The sequence below is a fragment of the Coffea arabica genome, chromosome 7e (assembly GCF_036785885.1).
Source record: "Coffea arabica cultivar ET-39 chromosome 7e, Coffea Arabica ET-39 HiFi, whole genome shotgun sequence".
NCBI lineage: Eukaryota > Viridiplantae > Streptophyta > Magnoliopsida > Gentianales > Rubiaceae > Coffea > Coffea arabica.
The window spans coordinates 6,078,390-6,094,751 of record NC_092323.1 but is presented as its reverse complement, the minus strand read 5'-3'; the positions used below and the strand labels follow the sequence as shown (position 1 = coordinate 6,094,751).

Sequence of the window (16,362 nt, the reverse complement as noted above, 5' to 3'; positions counted from 1 at the left end):
TTGATGGGAGATTCGGTGGTCTTGATTTGTGACGTTGCCAGTTCAGCTGCTACGCATCTCCAGCGAAATTCTTCAGTCTGTATTTGATTACTACAGAAAGGAAAATCTAAGCCAGCCAATATTGAAAGCAACTGACTTTAGCATTTTCATGTTGTCCATATTGTGCATCGTTCATTTGACAAGTAAACAAACGCATGACACGGCCCGAACTTGCATCACTCAAATATTAGCTACTGGATGGAAATGAAACGATACAGCTTTCTTTTTCTCCCATTTTTTTTTCCTTTCTCCCTTTTTTCGGTGGCGTAGGATTTCAGCTAAACTCAGCAATGTCAACCATTTACATTCCGTGTGCTGAAATTGTCGGTGAAGACTAACGAAAGTAAGAATGGAGCGGGTTAGGTGCCCTCTAATTTTTTTTTTTTTTTTTTTTTTATCAAATCATGTCTAAATCATTTGTCAAGTTCTATCGTGTAATCCTAGAGTTTTAACTCCATTATTATCAATCCCTCTTGCTTTCTGGTTTGGATTATAGATTGGATACCCTTTACCCGTTAATCTAAATAATTCAAAAAAAGGGTATTAATTATCATCAAACTATAATTCATATATACATGTTAAATTAACACATTACTTTAAATTTCAATAGAGTTAAAATTATATTTCATTGGACTATAACGTTGAGGCATGTGTTTTTACGTATACGTATATGTGTGTTTACGTTTATGTATATATATATATATATATATATATATATATATGTATGTATACATTGAGTTCCTAGGGTTCTCTTATCAAATCCTGTCCGATTGTTTGTTGTCAAGCGCTCGTCAATATCAAATCTTAATGGATTACCCCTCAATCGTTTAATTGGATTAACCTTCGGATATCGGACCTTACCTTGACTGCTGCCACCCCTAAACAAAAGAGATTCCTAGCAAAGCACGTACCTGTTTATGATTAATTGGCTTTGAAGATTTAAAATATACTATACAATTTTAAAATAGTTATGTACTCCTGTACATTACGCACACAAATAAAACAATATGTAAGGACAAATATTCTAACAGCAAAAGGTTGTTAAAAACAAAATCTAACAAGAAGTGACCCTACATCATGATGATTGAAGTTGTAGTGCTTTACCCAGCTACATATAATTAACACATGAAGCAAAGAAAGATTATATTCGGGCATCCCTGCATATGTATACATCTGCAACAGTACTAGAGATCAAGCCAAGCCACTCTAATTGATCGGGGGCGGGCAGAATGAATCCCTTTTCCAAATCCTCATCAACGGTTAAAGGCCATAATATTCTTGACAGTCACCCTATGAAGAAGACCACCATTAATTTGAAAAACACTTTCAGATCGGTGAAATCTTATGTTTCTTTCTACCACTGTGCATGGCTTCTTATGATCATTCTTTTCCAGTTTTCTATCCTCCTAGTCCTCCTCACCACTCGTGGTGGTCCTAGTCCTCCTCCGATACATGAGCAATATCCGCCCACCCATCTACAACAAGAACAACAGCAGCAGCCACAGGTCATTCAGCAGCTGGATCTTCCTCTTGATGATGATAAAATTCAACAAGAACAAGTAGTGGTACAAGAACAACAGCAACCCAAACAACAACCACAGGAAGAAGTTGTTGAGGACGGGAACAAACCAAAAGATGACGTTAGTCACCAGCTGGGTTCTCCTCCTGATCATGAAGATGGTGATAACAATACGAAACAAGTACCACTAGAACAAGCCATCGAAGGTCACCAGCTTGCTTCTCCTTCTGATCAAGATGATAACCATGAACAATGCAAATACGGAAAGGTTTACGCATACGACCTTCCTCCCATCTTTAACAAGGAACTAGTGATCAATTGTCACGATTTAGATCCTTGGAAATCCAAATGCCCTGCGGTCTCCAACAATGGATTTGGCCCAAACGCCGCTGCCACCCTGGCGGGAACTGTCCCTCAGGAGCTCGCCCCATCATGGTGGTGGACGGACATGTTCTCCGGTGAGATCATCTACCACACTCGGATGTCAAACTACAAGTGCAGAACCATGGAGCCAGAATCCGCTACGGCTTTCTACGTCCCCTTTTATGCTGGACTAGCGGTTTCCAAGTATCTATTCACCAACTACACAGCATCAGAGCGCGATTATCCCTGCGAGAGATTCCTCGAGTGGGTTAAGGAGCAACCTTACTGGAAGCGATCCAACGGCTCGGATCATTTTCTCGTGCTGGGGAGGATGACGTGGGATTTCAGACGGAAAACCGACGACGACTGGGGTACCAGGTTTCTTCTCATGCCCTTGATGAAAAATATGTTACGGCTGACAGTTGAACGACACCGGTGGGACCCCCTGGAAATCAGCTATCCGTATCCTACGGGATTCCATCCCAGGTCCGCTCCTGAGATTGAGCAATGGCAGCAATTCGCGGGGAGTCGTAACCGGACGAGCCTATTCACGTTTGTAGGAGCAAAGCGTCGAAAGGTCAAGAACGACTTTAGGACTCTGCTATTGGATCATTGTCGCAACGAGGCGGACGCGTGCAAACTCGTGGACTGTGACAAGACCCCGTGCTCCGATGGCTCTTCTACGATTCTTGAAGCGTTGTTGCACTCGGACTTCTGCTTGCAGCCGAGGGGTGACTCGGATACCAGGAAGTCCACGTTCGACTGCATGTTGTCCGGTTCGATACCGGTGTTTTTCTGGGAAGGCAGTTTCCGGGGACAGCACGAGATGTTCTTGTCGGGCGAGCCGGAGAGCTATTCGGTGTTCATAGACCGGAAAGAGGTCAGAAATGGGACTTCAGTAAGAAGAGTGTTGGAGGGTTTTAGGAAGGAAGATATCAAGAGGATGAGGGACAAGGTAATTGAGCTTATTCCCAGGTTTGTGTATGCTTTTCCTAGCGAAGGGTTGGGGAATGATGCCAAAGATGCCTTCGACACAACTGTTGAGGGAGTTCTACAAAAAATAGTCCAAAAAACCAAGCTTCATGGCGGAACAGTATATCAGGGACAATGAATGAAGCGTAGGGAATTTGACAGAGATTTCATTATCAGTTTTTGGTTTCGACGGGAGAATTGGATTTTCCTTTCTGTTACTAAGGACTTGGTGGGATAGTTTGCTAGAAACGTCTTTCAGTTCAGTAGACATTCATTGATGCGCAGAGGATCAGAGATGAAACGTAAAAAGACGCTCAACTCCGCCGGTCTTCAACAGTCACCAACCGGAGTGCCATCTTGATTTGTTCAACTTTTTGATCTTTTTATTTTTGTTTTTTCTGTGTAGGAAATTACTTCTATCGTCATTCTACTGTCGTTTGCCCTGTCTCCTTGGTCTGCTGTGTTTTATCCTTTAGGATTATTAAGACTAAGGCGGAAAAGAGTTTAGAACAAGAGGATGGTAGTGGTACACCGAATGGAAAATGATAGAAAGCGTAGCCTGAAATATCTATTTGTATTTCAACGATCAGAACAATGTGGCAGACAATGGACGGCGAGTGTACAGGACATCACAATCAATCACCTTTAAGCACCTTGTCATTTTCGCACCTCACCATTATAATCACCTTCTAACACTTTTTTCTTTGGCTAATTATGCAAGACAACTTTGCGTCGTGAGAATAATAACATTTGTCTTCTTAACTTAATAAAGCATAAATATGGTTAGGTGGTACAAGCTACAAGCTAGCGCATCTTTACCTCCTTTTGTGGTCTCTCCTAACCAATGTATTGAATTCTTTAAGATTAATAAACGTTTTAATATGGTTATAACCCATTTGACCAATGTATATCGAAATTGATCCACACATATAAAAATCTTGAGGATAAGATGATAACATTAATTGGCTTATGAAGGCTGTCCCAACAAGAATTTTTCAGCAAGAATTTTTAACAATTCATCTAATTAGTTGGGCATGTCACATGTGCGATATTTGTACACCAACTTGAAGGACATTAATTGTTAGTGCGAGTTGTACGTAGATATTATTTGATTCTTTTTTGAATATTAAATTAACGATCGATTAGATTAATTTTCAAGACTCAAACAATGTCTAGTTTTTCTCTCTTGTTTTTTACAGAGATGAAAGGCATGCTATGTAGACACTGTAATAAAAGATTCTAAATAGCATTAGATATATAAAGCCTACTAATATGACACATTTATATTTCATAGTATTGAACAAATATTGCTCGAAGTCGAAGTCATGCATGGCGTGGCGGCTGAAGAGATGGTAGTTCTCCTAGTCCGAGCTATGGTGTGGATGCGTCGTGGCGGCGGCGGCAATAGTGATGCCTTGGGTTTGTCAAAAGGAGGGGGGCCGGTGCGCAGATGGACAATGGTGGATTTACACTGAGGCAATTGGCCGCCATGATTAAGTCACAGAAACAAACAAAATGACCACAAGACTAATTTCATGAAATTGAAAATCCTTAGTGTGCAACATTTCGCGGTATCCTTGTATCATATGTACCCCATGTAGAATCTAAATTTAAGGTTTCAATAATAAATTACGTGTAGGGTTATAAATTCAAGGGATAAATTAATCATTCAAAATATATGTACAAGAGAAGAAATAAATAATACACAATATTATTAATACTTCAAATAATAAAAGAAATACCAGATTTCTATTAGACTCTCTTGACGGTAGATTCTCTTGAGAACGTATTTCAACTAATGTCCTGTTTATAACTTTTTAGACTTGTAAAACAAGGAATTATCAAATGAAACATAAAATCATGCATTTTAAGATGTTTTCTCATTATTTTTTACCATTTGAATTGTTTTTCACCGTTAAGAAGTATGTAAAATTTTAAACTTTATTCCTTAGACAAATTTGCTATCCATGGCAACTCAAGACAATTTATATAACTGAATTAAATCTTTTCCCCTCCTTTTGTCAAATTTCCTGGCCTTCTTATTTGACACCCTTCAATCCGTTAACCTACGCAATGAACAAATACATTTGTCGAACTTAATTAATCATCATTTTACCGACGCTCTTAAGTATATAATTTAATGAAAAGAGTTGGCTTCTCCTCCTTGATTTCTTCTAGCCCTCTACTTAATCTTTGTGAAGAGCTGATTGGTATAAATTCTCGGGAGCTAGTCCTACTCTGCAGCTCAGTACTTCTTCTTGAATTTTGCAGTTTCCCTCTCAATATCTCGTGTATATATGCTAATTAGTTTTGGGACAGAAACTTTCTTTGGGTCAGAGGTCAAAGACGTCAAAGACTTTGGAAAGGATGATGGTTTCTTTCTTTTATTTTGTGGCCGTTATACTTGCGATTTGGGTTTCATACTCCTCATTTAAGCCACGTGGAGCACTAAATCTAAAATTTTATAGCATCCGTATATACCTTGCCTATGCTAACTGAATTCATAAACTAGTGTCAACAAACAATCTGAACAATGCAAAATTTTTTCGTTTCTCGCCTACAGACGCTGCCAATTTGATTAATCAACATTTCTCCTAAACGTGATGGTAGAGGGAAAATTTTGCTTGCTGAAGAAAACGAGAGAAAAGAGAATCGAAGCCAAAATGGGCACACAAGGCTTACTTTGCCAAATTGTTTAATCTATTGTGTATCGTATGGTACTATGCTAGCAGTGTTTTAGGATAATATCAGAAATTTCCCTTGAGATTTCCGATAATTTCAAGGAGCTCCCCTAAGATTTGCATAATTACAATTACCCCCTTGCTTTCACTATTTAAGTAACAAAACATAAGAAAGAATTATGAATGTCCTAAAAAATCCCTTGTGTTAATTATTTTTCTAGTCATATATTTCCCCAACAAATTCACCACCTCTTTTGCTTCCCAAAACTGCAACGAAATCATTAGATCATCAAGTCTATTCTACAATCCCTCTCCATCAGCATCACGAGTGAGTTTGTTTGGATAGAGAGTATTTGGTTTGCAAAATTTATTCTCACAAATCCCAATTACCTTTTTATCTTCCCAATCACCTTTTTATCTCACATACATCACATCATAAAAAGTGCTACAGTAACTGGATCAAATAAATCATCCAAATAAATTCTTATCCAAACAAACTCTGGCTCCACAACCATCAAATTGGCCTCTTTCCAAGTTTTCCTTCCTTGGAAAACTCAAAGGACTCCTTTCTTGAACACGGAAACTTGGAAAAAGCCACTGCTTTTCTCCCTGGTCCACTTCTCCCTAATAATAATACTTGTTGCTTCCTATAACTATCCAAGCTGCAAGGATTGATTGATAATCCTCTTACTTCTCATCTCATGCAACAAAAATCTTCATGAATTCATGCCTAACCTCTTGCCCTTTCTTCACCCTAGCCCTCTTTTCCTGCCTGGATTTCCATTCTAGTTTTCTTTTCTTTTTGCTTATTATCTATGCCTCACCAATTAAAGATTCTGTCAATAAAATACTATAAACCATAAATCAATGGCACTACATATGAAATTGGGTGTGTATAGAAATAAATCACAAATTTTAGTATATTCTAGGGTTAGGTGCTTGGCAAAAAATAAGGTATAGGTGCTTAATGAATAAGAAATAAAGGGATAGAAAGGAAGAGGAAAGTTAGGGGGTGAACTTTGGTGGGGAAAAATTGGAGGCAACGAACCAAAAGAAAGGAGAGGGAGTTGCTTTAAATTGTTCCGTTGGCTTTAGCCTTTGTTTTACTTTCCAGTGATGTATATAATTGTTGCTTTAGTCATTTTATTTAATGAAGAGAGTTAACTGTAATTATAAAAACCTCAAAGGAGCTCCTTGAATTTGTCAAAACGACTTCCAAGGGAGGTTTCTTAAATTATCCTAGTATTTTATTTACCTTTGTTTTTTTCTTAATCTCACAACATTAATTGTCTACGCTATTCAAAGTCAACTGCGAGGGTTGGCTCCAAGTCCGGCACATGCACGTTAGCTAACCAGCGATGGGGAGCTAAGTAGCTAACTAGTTGTACAATTTCTTTTGTTGCTTCCCCCTGCTCTGACAACAGAGTGTGGTTCAAGTTCAATACCCCATCAACCTATCATAACTCATAAACTTCTTCGGAATCCACTGTGTTAGTTCAACGTATAAGTAAATGTACAAGTGAAAGCCACACTCTGTCTCTTTGACAGACCAGATTGAAAAAAGTCACTGCAAGTGCAAGAATACATTGGAGAATGGAAGAACCGCTGCTTGGAGATATGGCACAGAGGAAAAGGGTGGTTCCAAGATGGGATTTATTTCTCCAAGAATTGAAGATGTTTGGCAGCATAGCATAGCCCTTGGTGGTGGTGACAGCTTCACAGCACTTCTCCCGGATTGCATCGATGATCATGGTTGGACATTTTGGTGAAGACTCCTTCTCTGGCACATCAATTGCTACTTACCTTACCGATGTCACCGGCTTCACTCTCCTTGTAATATCTTCTTTCCTTATGATATCTTCCAGAGCTATCGGTTTCTGTAGCAATATTAGTAATCTTTTAAAGTAATCCTGTATTAATGCAGCGTCGTTTGTTAGTTTTTTCTGATGTTTTTCATAAAGATATTACTCGTAAAGGCTTGTTTTGAATTTGAATTAGAATGCGTAGGCATTTGTCCAGGAGGCTAGTAGATTATAAGCTTAATTTAGTGGTTCTGTTGTAATGCTAAATCTGATGAGATTATTAACAGCTTTTGGTAAAATGATTTTAAGCAGGTACCCTTTGCACCTGGATCCCACCATTGATGTAGCTAAATTGTGGTTCCCTTGTCTATGATTTCCTTATAACTCGCAATCTTTCACATGAGATTAGAAGCAACCATGCAATTGTCACAATTAAATTATTGCACAACTCTACATTATGAAATTGTGATTTTTGCGCAAATCGTATCAGAGCTAATCCAACAGTCGATTGATTTCCACGCAGTTTGGAATGGCTAGTGCATTGGAATCTCTCTGTGGCCAAGCTGGTGGAGCAGGGCTTTACCACAAGCTAGGGATGAATACTTATGGTGCCATCATATCTCTAATCATGGTCTGCATACCAATATCACTACTGTGGCTCTTATTGGACAAACTACTGATCTTCACTGGTCAAAACCATTTGATTTCAGCCGAAGCTAGCGGATATGCATTTTGGCTCATTCCTGCATTATTTCCTTATGCTGTTCTCCAAGCGCTGATTCGCTACTTGCAGACTCAGAATTTGATCCTCCCACTGGTCTTAAGTTCAGTTGCAGCACTATGTTTCCATTTGCCTGTTTGTTGGGCTTTCGTGTTCTACTTGAAACTGGGGAATACTGGAGCTGCCTTGGCACTTGGGTTATCCTATTGGTTTAATGTCATATTGCTTGTTTTATATGTGAAAAGACCCGTATTTCTTTCTCAACAGATGCTTTCTTAAGCATGGGAGAGTTCATCAAAGTTGCTATCCCTTCAGCGGTCACGGTATGGTAACTCTCTGGATCCTTCTTCCCAGGAGCAGAAATTGTTCCTGATCATCTTTTATGGATTATAATACTATCATGATGATTACAGTCTTGAATGGTGGAAGTTTGAAGTACTGGCTTTACCTTCTGGACTTCTGTCAAATGTCCCATTTGAAGCTACAGTGATTTCGATATGGTATTTTTCCGCATTTTAGAAGTACATTTATCCTATATTTAGTTAGTATTGAAGCTCCAGTTTTTTCGATACTAATGCTTAGTTCTCCTTCCAATGATCCAACAGCCACTCGATTACTTCGTTGCATTACTATGTAGCGTACTCTCTTTGTTGTGCTGCTGCAAGGTTTGCCTTGATTCCCTCCAGCTCTAATTTTAGTTCTGTATACAGAGTTATTGCCCTCAGAAAAAGAATACATCGACCCAACTCTTTTGTTTTCGTAGCACTCGAGTTTCAAATGAACTGGGAGCTAAGAATCCAGAGGCAGCTCGAGTTGCTGTCTGGGTAGCGATTGCATTTTCGATTGCAGAAGTGAGCATTGCAGCAACAAGTCTCCTCTGCCGCCGTCATTTTCTGGGATATGCATTAAGCGATGCGAAGGAAGTAGTCAAGGAGCTCACTCCGCTGGTGTGTCTTTTGGTTGTCATAGATGGCGTTCAAGGAGCACTTTCTGGTTTGCCTTGTCTTGTTTCTTTTATGTTAAGGTTTGATCAATAATCAAGCACACAACCTGATAGTTTCTCTGTCGATTCAGGAATTGCAAGAGGAAGGAAGTGGGTGGCAGCATTTAGGGGCAAATGTCAACGTTGGGGTATATCATTCCAGTGGCCATAGTGCTGGGTTTTGTCCTCCAGTTTAAAGGAATTGGCCTCCAGTTTCATTTGTTAGGCTTGTTCACATTCCTTAGAAATAATGGGTGTTTTGAAGTATTGGAATGTTACTGCCATTATCGACGTGTTAAAGCTTGTTCAAAGCATGTAAGTATTCATCGTGAAAAATGGACATGCAGAATTTTTAAAAGAAAATGAGGGCAGGAACTAGACAAATTTGATGGCATATTGAATTGAATGAATAAAACTGTAAAAGTGTAACAAAAAGGTAAAGATTGGCAACAAATATTATCGAGTCAAACCACTTTACTATCTTCTTTTTTTTTTTTTTTTTAAATCTGTATTGTAGGACCTCGTTCCTTTTTATATGTAGACTTCACAATCGATCCACCACTCAACCAAACTGAGTACTTCATATGCCTGCAAGTTAAAAAAAAAATCCGATAAAGATAGATTTAAATAGATATTTTAATACCTGAATTCTTCTCTCTCTCTCTCTTCACATACTTTCCACTCAAAAGTATATTTAATTTTAACATCTGAGTTCTACCACCTCTCCTTATATCCTTTCCACTCTAAACGTCAGGTACATGATTCGAATCCTGAATCTATCAGTGAAATGAACTCTAAGTGCTCTGCTCTTGCTATTGGGTGCCCAACTATCAAATACATAATTCGAATTCTGAATCTAACAGTAGAGAGAATGCTAAAGCCTTCCTCTAACCATTAGGCCCATCCCAATCGTTGACTAACCATATACACTTGCTAAACTATTGTGTTATTTTGTGGGAAAAACGTATCTTATATTTTGCTAAACGAATTTTTTAGTCATTTACTTTTAAAATGTTAATTTTGCGTCCCTTACAAATTCAAGCTAACAAAATTTAGCTTCAACTTAAGTTTTGGACGAGTTTATATTTGCCTATACCTTCTGCAATTCATTTTACAGAAAGAGTTGCCACATTTGGCCAGCCATGGCAGTACCAAAGAGATAATTCCACTAAGACAAATGGATGTAACTTTTGCGGTCGTTAATAGTAGTGTGTTTACTTCGCCCTCCCTTTCTCTAGACGTTTTCTAGAGCATTTTTCTTTTCTTTTTTTTCCCCTCATCTGTCGAGTAAACCAATATGTTGTTAACTGCGGATGTCATTGGTCATGATCTACAGTTAAGTGATCAATACGTCCTTTATTCAAAAAGGAAATCCAAGAATAATGGAAAAAGTTTTGAGTACATTTGGCTGAAGCTTCCTTTTTAGGGACCAAGGATACGAAAGCCTTTATTTTTTTATTTTTTAAAATTCTTGGTTAGCCAATTAAAATAGGTACTTAAAATGCCCAAGTGCCATTTTCTTTTTTCTTTTTATTTCCTTATCTTTTCAAAGCATTCCCTCTTGATTGAAGTGTTGAATATACATTCGATACTTAAGCTAGCTTAACAGGGTCCTCGCTGGGGAAAAAAGTACAGTAAAACAGAGGGAAGAAATATTCATGTCAAACGTTTTTGTTGTTAGTGTTGATATGAGTGGTACACTAAGTACCAAAACTCTGATTTCACAAAGTTGACAAAGAAAGTGGGGGTTGGATGATGATCTTGAGTGCATTTTTAGTAGTAAACTGCAACGCACCAAAGGTTACAGTAGAATTTTTCAAAAATATCTATAGAAAATATGTAGTAATTTATATGGACCCTGGTTATACTTGAAGGACATTTATTGTTTTGTGATATTTTGGAAGTCGTTTAGTAATACTCCTAGTCTTTTAGTTGATGACAATTAGTGCTTACTGCCTAGTTTTGCGGAAATTTAATTTTACAATACTGCTAGCATATAAAAAGTACATAATGAAAGCATATTTGGCACATATAAAAAGCAAAATTACCTTTATAAACAATGGAAACTCTTACTAGCATTTCATAATAATTTTTTTCTGTCTCACTCTTCTCACCTCATTAATACAACACTAAAATACCCTATAACAAAGACTTATAGAGTACAACACTAAAATATTTTTCTGTCTCACTCTTCTCACCTCATTAATACAACACTAAAATACCCTATAACTTTGGTGTAGCAGAGTTTTTAGATTAGCTGTTTGGGGGTGTTTTTGAAAAACTTTGCTGTAGCAGAGTTTTTAGAGTATATTTTGAAATATTTTTAGAAAATGTTTTGAAATATTTTTTATTGGCACTTTATTATGAGATATTTGGTAAAATTTTAAAAAAAATTTAAACTAATTTTTAGATTATCTTTTAGAGTACTTTATTGTAACTTTTATTGTATTTGAAAAACTAGTTTTTGAAAAACACTCCAAAAACAGGAGATCCAAACAAAGCCTAATTAGTAATTAAGAAACTACTAAATAATTATTGCATATTTTAAATAACTAAACTACTAAAATTTGACTTTCTATGCGCATGTGCATGTGCATGTGCATCGATTCTGTTCATAATTGAAAGAAACATCTAAAGACTTCCATTAATCATTGCTCATCTTGCATGACTCTTTGTTACTAACCATTAAGTAACATCTAAAGACTGTTATACTAACCTGCTGACAGATTAAATTGGCTTTTTGTTCGTACGGTTATATTCTCACCATGGAACTGATACTCGGAATTTTCAAATCTAACCATTAAATTCTTCCATGTTTCGCCACTAACAAATAGGTCATTTAGCTAACCCTTTTATCATGTTTCAGCATTGAAAAGATGCCCAAGCTTGTTTACCGAGTTGTACAATATGTTAGTTAAAAAAAAAAAAAGTTAAGAAAAAAAGAGGAGTCGTTGAAGTTGTAGCAATCATGTTCTTAACTTTGTATACATTGATGCTTGAGTTAAGCTGGTGATACTTTCAGTTGCAGTAACATCAACTGTTAATACCAAGAAAACATAATGGCTCCACAGTCCATAGTCCACAATTTTCCAGTTTTTATTCAGATCTGAATTCACTGCATACGAGGCATTCTTTATCATTTCCTAGTTTCAACTTTAAAGTACAGTATTAATCTATACGCAACTGTGCCAGAGTCAATGCAGAACTTCCATTACTAAAATTATTTCTTGTACTGTTGTTTCTGGGTGTAATCAGAGAAAATAACTATGAATTGCACTGCTCTGCAGTTTTCTGCTCCTTATGTCTCACATGCTCTGCGTAAGAAAAACCTCCAACTCTCACATGCTAATACGTGTTTTATTATTTGTATTTGGTTTTGTGGAGGCACTTCCAATACGTGCCGTTATTAAAAACTCGAGTGGAATGTTGGCTACAAGTTCTTTCTGAATCTGATCTACTGCTGTGTGTAATTCCTTGGTGGCTCCTTCTCCCTCATTCTCTCTTTCTCTGGCTTAATTAGTTTTCCTTAAAAATGAAGTTCCGAGCCATTGAGCATTCACTAAGGAAACATCAAACTAGAAGAAAAATACCAAAGATAGCCTCGGTTGTAGCCCTAACTATTCTGTTATCAGTTATCTCCATTTATTCCCCTTCAACACAATTCCATACGAAGAGAGCATCCAAACTTCCTTCTGAGTTTGATTCTGCGGAGGAACCAGTAAAGCCAACTGCTCCTTCGGGTGCCCTTTTGGAGGCATGTCGTAATGAGCATGATGGTTCTGAGCCCTGTAACCACAGAGAAACAGAAGTAGAGGACCAAAAAGTAACAAAAGCGGACGAGGAGGAGCCACCAAGACTAAAGGGAGAGGAAGTTGAGGTTACAAAGTCAGCAGAAATAGAAGCACGGGGATCACAAGAAGAAGAATACTGTGACTTATTCTCAGGGGAGTGGGTTCCGAACCCTGAGGCACCGTACTATACCAACTCTTGTTATGGAATTCAAGAACATCAGAATTGCATGAAATATGGAAGGCCTGACATAGAGTTCTTGAAATGGAGGTGGAAACCAGACGGCTGCGAACTGCCCATATTCGATCCACGCCAATTCTTGCAACTCGTCAGGGGAAAGTCTATTGCCTTTGTCGGAGACTCCGTGGCAAGAAATCACCTGCAGTCATTGATGTGTCTCTTGTCCAGTGTAAGTTAACTATCACCTCTAAAAAAATTTGCTAATTCAACGTATTGTCCGAGATCTAATTTATTGTCCAAGATCACCAGTATCACCTCATTGTTACATCTTGTTTTCATCAATATCAGAAGATAGGATCTCTGGAAATAAAAATAATAATTAAAAGAAAAGTTTGTGAGGCTTTACGATGATTGGTGGACAGCAGGCAAAATATTTGATCGGTTGTTGCTAGTTTCCCTGAATTCTTCTACGACTGAGATTAAATGCATCAATGTCACCTTTGGCATAATATACACGTATTAGTACTGAAATCCTAATTAGCATTGAAGCTAAAGTGCTACCTAATTTCATACATCAAAGAAATCATTGCTATCATAGTTCACTACAAGTAAAAAAATGTAGTGCGTTTCACAGACACCCCCCAAAAAGGAAACCCTTTTTTTGTTGTGTGTGTGTGTGTGGGGTGGGGAGAGAAACTTATTGTTGTCCCATTTGATTTTGTGTAAATTAAACTTCTCTCCCTATGATCAGATGGAGAAATTAAATCTTTTCACGTTATTTCCAGGTGCTTTATCCTCGAGAAATTTCAAAGTCAACTGATGAGAACAGGCACTGGGAGTACCAAGGATACAATTTTAGAATGTCAATCTTTTGGGCTCCTTATTTGGTAAGGTCAGTTGAGGTAACTGGTCCCAAGGACAGGACCCGCTCTTTTAGTCTATATCTTGACGAGTTCGATGAAAATTGGACGACCAAAATTGAAGAATATGACTACTTTATCATCTCCGCTGGCCACTGGTTCTTCCGTCCAACCATGTTCTACGAAAAGGGCAATTTGGTCGGCTGCCAATATTGTCCACAGGAGAATGTCACTCGCTTGACAGCATACTTTAGCTATCAAAGGGCTTTGAGAACAGCATTTAGAGCCATTAATAGCCTGCAAAATTTCAAGAGTGTAATATTTCTGAGGACATTTGCCCCCTCACACTTTGAAAATGGAACTTGGGATAGCGGTGGAAACTGTCCTAGGACCAGGCCTTACAAGAGAAATGAAGCCGTCTTAGAGGGATATAATTTAGAGTTGTACAAGATCCAATTAGAGGAACTTAGAATTGCGCAGGAAGAAGGAAGAAGGAAACCAGGATTGAGGTTTAGGTTATTTGATGCAACGAAAGCTATGCTGCTGAGACCGGATGGTCACCCCAGCGTGTATGGCCATTTGGCTGGTCAGAAGTTGGAGTTGCCCAGAGATTGTGTGCATTGGTGTTTGCCTGGACCGATCGACTCGTGGAATGATATTTTGTTAGAGTTATTAAGGAGGGAGTTACGTAATTAGCAGCATTCTGTCGGTCGCTGAATGAAAAAAAGAAGGGATATTTGAATCTAAGATGTCTAAAGTTTGAGGTCTCAAAGTTGGACAACTCCAATATGGATCCCTTTGATTTTATGATCAATGCTTTCATTTACCTTTACTTTTTAAAGCTGTGGGTGGTTCCCTTTTTCCTTTCTCTTTGTCCGAAGTTGGCAATCCGGTGGATACACATTGAATAACGCCGTTATTACTTCAAAGATTCCAGTAGTACAATACTAAAACACTCCAAAACAAAGATTCAAAAGTAATTAAGAAAATATTAAATAATTATTCTATGTTTTAAACAAATAAACTACTAAAATTTGACTAGAATAATAACTTCTAAAGTAAAAATACGAAACGTCAATAATTAGAAATAAATGAGAGTCACAAGTACAATATGCAGGTAATTAGAACTTTTTCTTCTTAGTATATTTACTTATCTAAAATTAGCAAAATACATATGGTAACTTTTGTTAGTATCCTCTCTGTTGACGAGAGAGCGGTGAATAGGGTATTGGCCTGGGGTGTAGAAGTATGTGCATGTATGATGCCGCCGCATGTTGGCAGTCCTCTTGGTTTTCAAAAGTTAAAAAATGCATATCAGTTTTTTTTTTTTCTAAGGAAAGAAAACTTTCATTAATGCATGTCAGTTTTAGCAGCTTTTATAATGGGGGTGGAAAATTATCCCAACATACAAATCTGTTCTCGAAATTTAAAACTAACTTAGCGAGCAAATGAGCTGGGACATTTCCAATTCTACAGGCATGAACCACATTAGATTTTATGGAATCCTTGAATTAGGTTCCTTACTTTTTCTACTAAATGCCAGTTCAAGAACTGGTGGTGTGGAACTCCAAAGATGGTTCAAAACCTGAGCTTTTCTGTGTTCATAGACCGGAAAGAGGTGAGAGATGGGACTTCAGTAAGGAGAGTGCTGGAGGGAGGGTTTTAGTGAAGAAGATATCAAGAGGATGAGGGACAAGATAATTGAGAGTTTATTCCCAGGTTTGTGTATGCTTTTCCCAGCGAAGGATTGGGCAGTGACGCCAAAGATGCCTGCGACATTGCCGTTGAGGGGGTGCTACAAATAATATTCCAAAGGCCATGAAAGCGTCGTGGCACTATTTCAAGATAGCAAGGTACACAAATTTACGTACATGATTTTTTTATTATAAATATATTTTTTATTTTACATACATCACATTAATTTAAAAATACTCATATTCGAACACGCTCATCGATTTGTATTTCAACGACTAGAACAATGTACCATGCCCATAAGTTAGCTGTTTCAGCTAGGGCTTCGTAACTTTTCTGTTAATAAGAATGTCAGTTTTGCATTGGTGTCAGCTAAAATTTTTTTTTTTTTTTTTTTTTTTTTTTGAAAAAAGAGCTTTGGCGGGCAATGGACGGCGAGTAAAGCCCAGTGTTCCAGAAGGCTCACAAAAATGTAAAAATGACCAGGAGATGTATACTTATTGGGGCAGACTTAGCTCAAGCCCGTTAGAGAACTTTGGGCCATGGTCAGCCTTCGTAATTTGAGGCCGACTTTTTTGTTGGGCTTCATCATCAGCTCAGGGCTACAACCCAGTATTTGAAAGAGAAAAGACACGCGAGCTTTTGCATTTGAAAGTCAATTTTTTTTTTTTTAATTTTTAAGCTCCAGAAGGCTTGGTTAAATTAGTGCTTCAACGAACGTCACATAATAATATTCTTCTTCTGTTGGTCTGTGGTGTTATG

The 16,362-nt window shown here is 37.8% G+C and overlaps 2 protein-coding genes and 1 pseudogene across 2 annotated transcripts; all 3 read left to right on the top strand.

Moving 5' to 3' along the window:
* The first annotated feature begins 959 nt into the window (after positions 1-959).
* On the top strand, positions 960-3,545 carry LOC113701028 (xyloglucan galactosyltransferase XLT2). The gene has a single exon (XM_027221475.2). It carries the CDS (start codon positions 1,269-1,271, stop codon positions 3,030-3,032), a length of 1,764 nt encoding a protein of 587 aa, XP_027077276.1. The 5' UTR covers positions 960-1,268; the 3' UTR covers positions 3,033-3,545.
* A 3,421-nt stretch (positions 3,546-6,966) lies between these two features.
* On the top strand, positions 6,967-8,591 carry LOC113700393 (protein DETOXIFICATION 14-like; annotated as a pseudogene).
* Positions 8,592-12,523: 3,932 nt separating this feature from the next.
* Positions 12,524-14,638, top strand: LOC113702291 (protein trichome birefringence-like 19). Its single transcript, XM_027223421.2, has 2 exons — positions 12,524-13,277; positions 13,834-14,638. Exons 1-2 carry the CDS (start codon positions 12,612-12,614, stop codon positions 14,602-14,604), a joined length of 1,437 nt encoding a protein of 478 aa, XP_027079222.1. The 5' UTR covers positions 12,524-12,611; the 3' UTR covers positions 14,605-14,638.
* Positions 14,639-16,362: the final 1,724 nt, after the last annotated feature.

Coding starts and splice junctions, on each gene's coding strand:
- LOC113701028 (XM_027221475.2), top strand. CDS start 1,269: ATGAATCCCTTTTCCAAATCCTCATCAACGGTTAAAGGCCATAATATT.
- LOC113702291 (XM_027223421.2), top strand. CDS start 12,612: ATGAAGTTCCGAGCCATTGAGCATTCACTAAGGAAACATCAAACTAGA. Junction 13,278..13,833: donor TGATGTGTCTCTTGTCCAGT/GTAAGTTAACTA, acceptor CGTTATTTCCAG/GTGCTTTATCCTCGAGAAAT.